We start from the raw sequence: 1,263 nt of genomic DNA, 5'->3' as shown, positions 1-1,263 counted from the left end.
GTTGCCGCCGGCTACCAGCCGACGCCGGAGGACGCCGTCGACTTTTCGACGCGCGTCGCTTCCATCGTCTCGTCGTCGATCGGCGTGGCGGTCGACGCGCCGCTCGAGCCGGAGATTGAGGTGCAGGATGACGTGGTGGAGGAGGAGGAGGGCGAGGAGGAGGAGGAGGCGCGCGCACGCCCCCCCCCCCCCACCCCATCCACACACACACACGTGCGCACACGCACGCACATGCCGTCAGGACCCGCCCGCCACTGTCGCCGCACCTCGAGCGCCGCACACGGTGCCGACGGCTGCGCCACGCCCGCCGCAGGCGGAGGACATGGATGCCGAGGAGAGCACCGACAAGGACGAGGTCTGAGCCGCTGCTGCCCGCGGCGAGGGGTGGGGCAGGGGCGAGAGAGCTCTCGGCGCAGTCGCGGCTCTCCCGCCGGCGCGAGATGCGGAGCAGGCTTCGCGCCCCTTCGGAGGGCGGCGAGCGGAGAGGTGTGCGCGGCGGGGGTGTCACCGCGCGTCGCCGAACGGCGGAGGAGTGTACGGTAGGGCGTGAACATATAGGTGAGCAAGATATGTGAAGAGATCTGAGAAGATTTGATTGAGGAGATGCCTCTCTGGGGGGGCTTGCCCGGGGCAACAGCTCCAGCTGCTCTCGACTAGGTCCAGCCCTGGGTGGCGCAGGTTGTGACATTTGGCGATTCCGCGACTTACTGGGCCCCTGAGCCGCTACCCGTGTGCGATTTTTTGTGGCCCGGACATGATACTGATAGTAAACGGGTCAGAACCGGCCAAACACAGGCTACAGCCCCACACACGCGCCCGCCATAGCTCCTGGAGAGCATGCGCGAGTGACGCGCTGCAAGCCGCGAGAGTGGCATCAGAGGCAGGAACGACGTGCTCTTGCTGCACCTCGCAGCTGCACCAAGTGTGCTCGCAGTGTATGCCACGGCCACTGCCTGCGGCATTGCTCTCGTGCAGCTAGGCGATGCAGGTCCATCAGCAGGGCTCATCCAATGCGAGCGCACATTGTGCGTAGCCGCGGGCAGGTGGCAGTGCACAGCACACCGGCTGTGGCGGCTCGAATGCCCCCGGCAGTGCTGCTAGTCATCAACTTGCGTATTAGGGCCGCAGCAGACTGCTGCTGTGGCAGCAGCAGCAGCCTGCTGCTGCCTGATTCAGTCAAGCCAGCGGTGCAGCGAGGCGTGCAGAATTCGCGCGGTTTTGTCCCTCCTGAGGCTGAGCGCATTCGAGCCCGTCGACCGGAGT

At 66.4% G+C, this 1,263-nt stretch overlaps 1 protein-coding gene across 1 annotated transcript; it reads left to right on the top strand.

Moving 5' to 3' along the window:
• Positions 1-30: 30 nt before the first annotated feature.
• EMIHUDRAFT_258904 (hypothetical protein) lies at positions 31-361 on the top strand (the record flags this gene model as incomplete). Its single annotated transcript, XM_005758843.1, has 2 exons — positions 31-132; positions 314-361. Coding segments are annotated over 2 exons (150 nt in total), but the record flags the coding sequence as incomplete, so codon positions are not given.
• Between the last annotated feature and the right edge of the window lie 902 nt (positions 362-1,263).

Source organism: Emiliania huxleyi (assembly GCF_000372725.1).
Source record: "Emiliania huxleyi CCMP1516 unplaced genomic scaffold EMIHUscaffold_8354, whole genome shotgun sequence".
Lineage (NCBI taxonomy): Eukaryota > Haptophyta > Isochrysidales > Noelaerhabdaceae > Emiliania > Emiliania huxleyi.
Note: the sequence above shows the minus strand (reverse complement) of the source record. Positions and strands in the feature narration are given on the sequence as shown.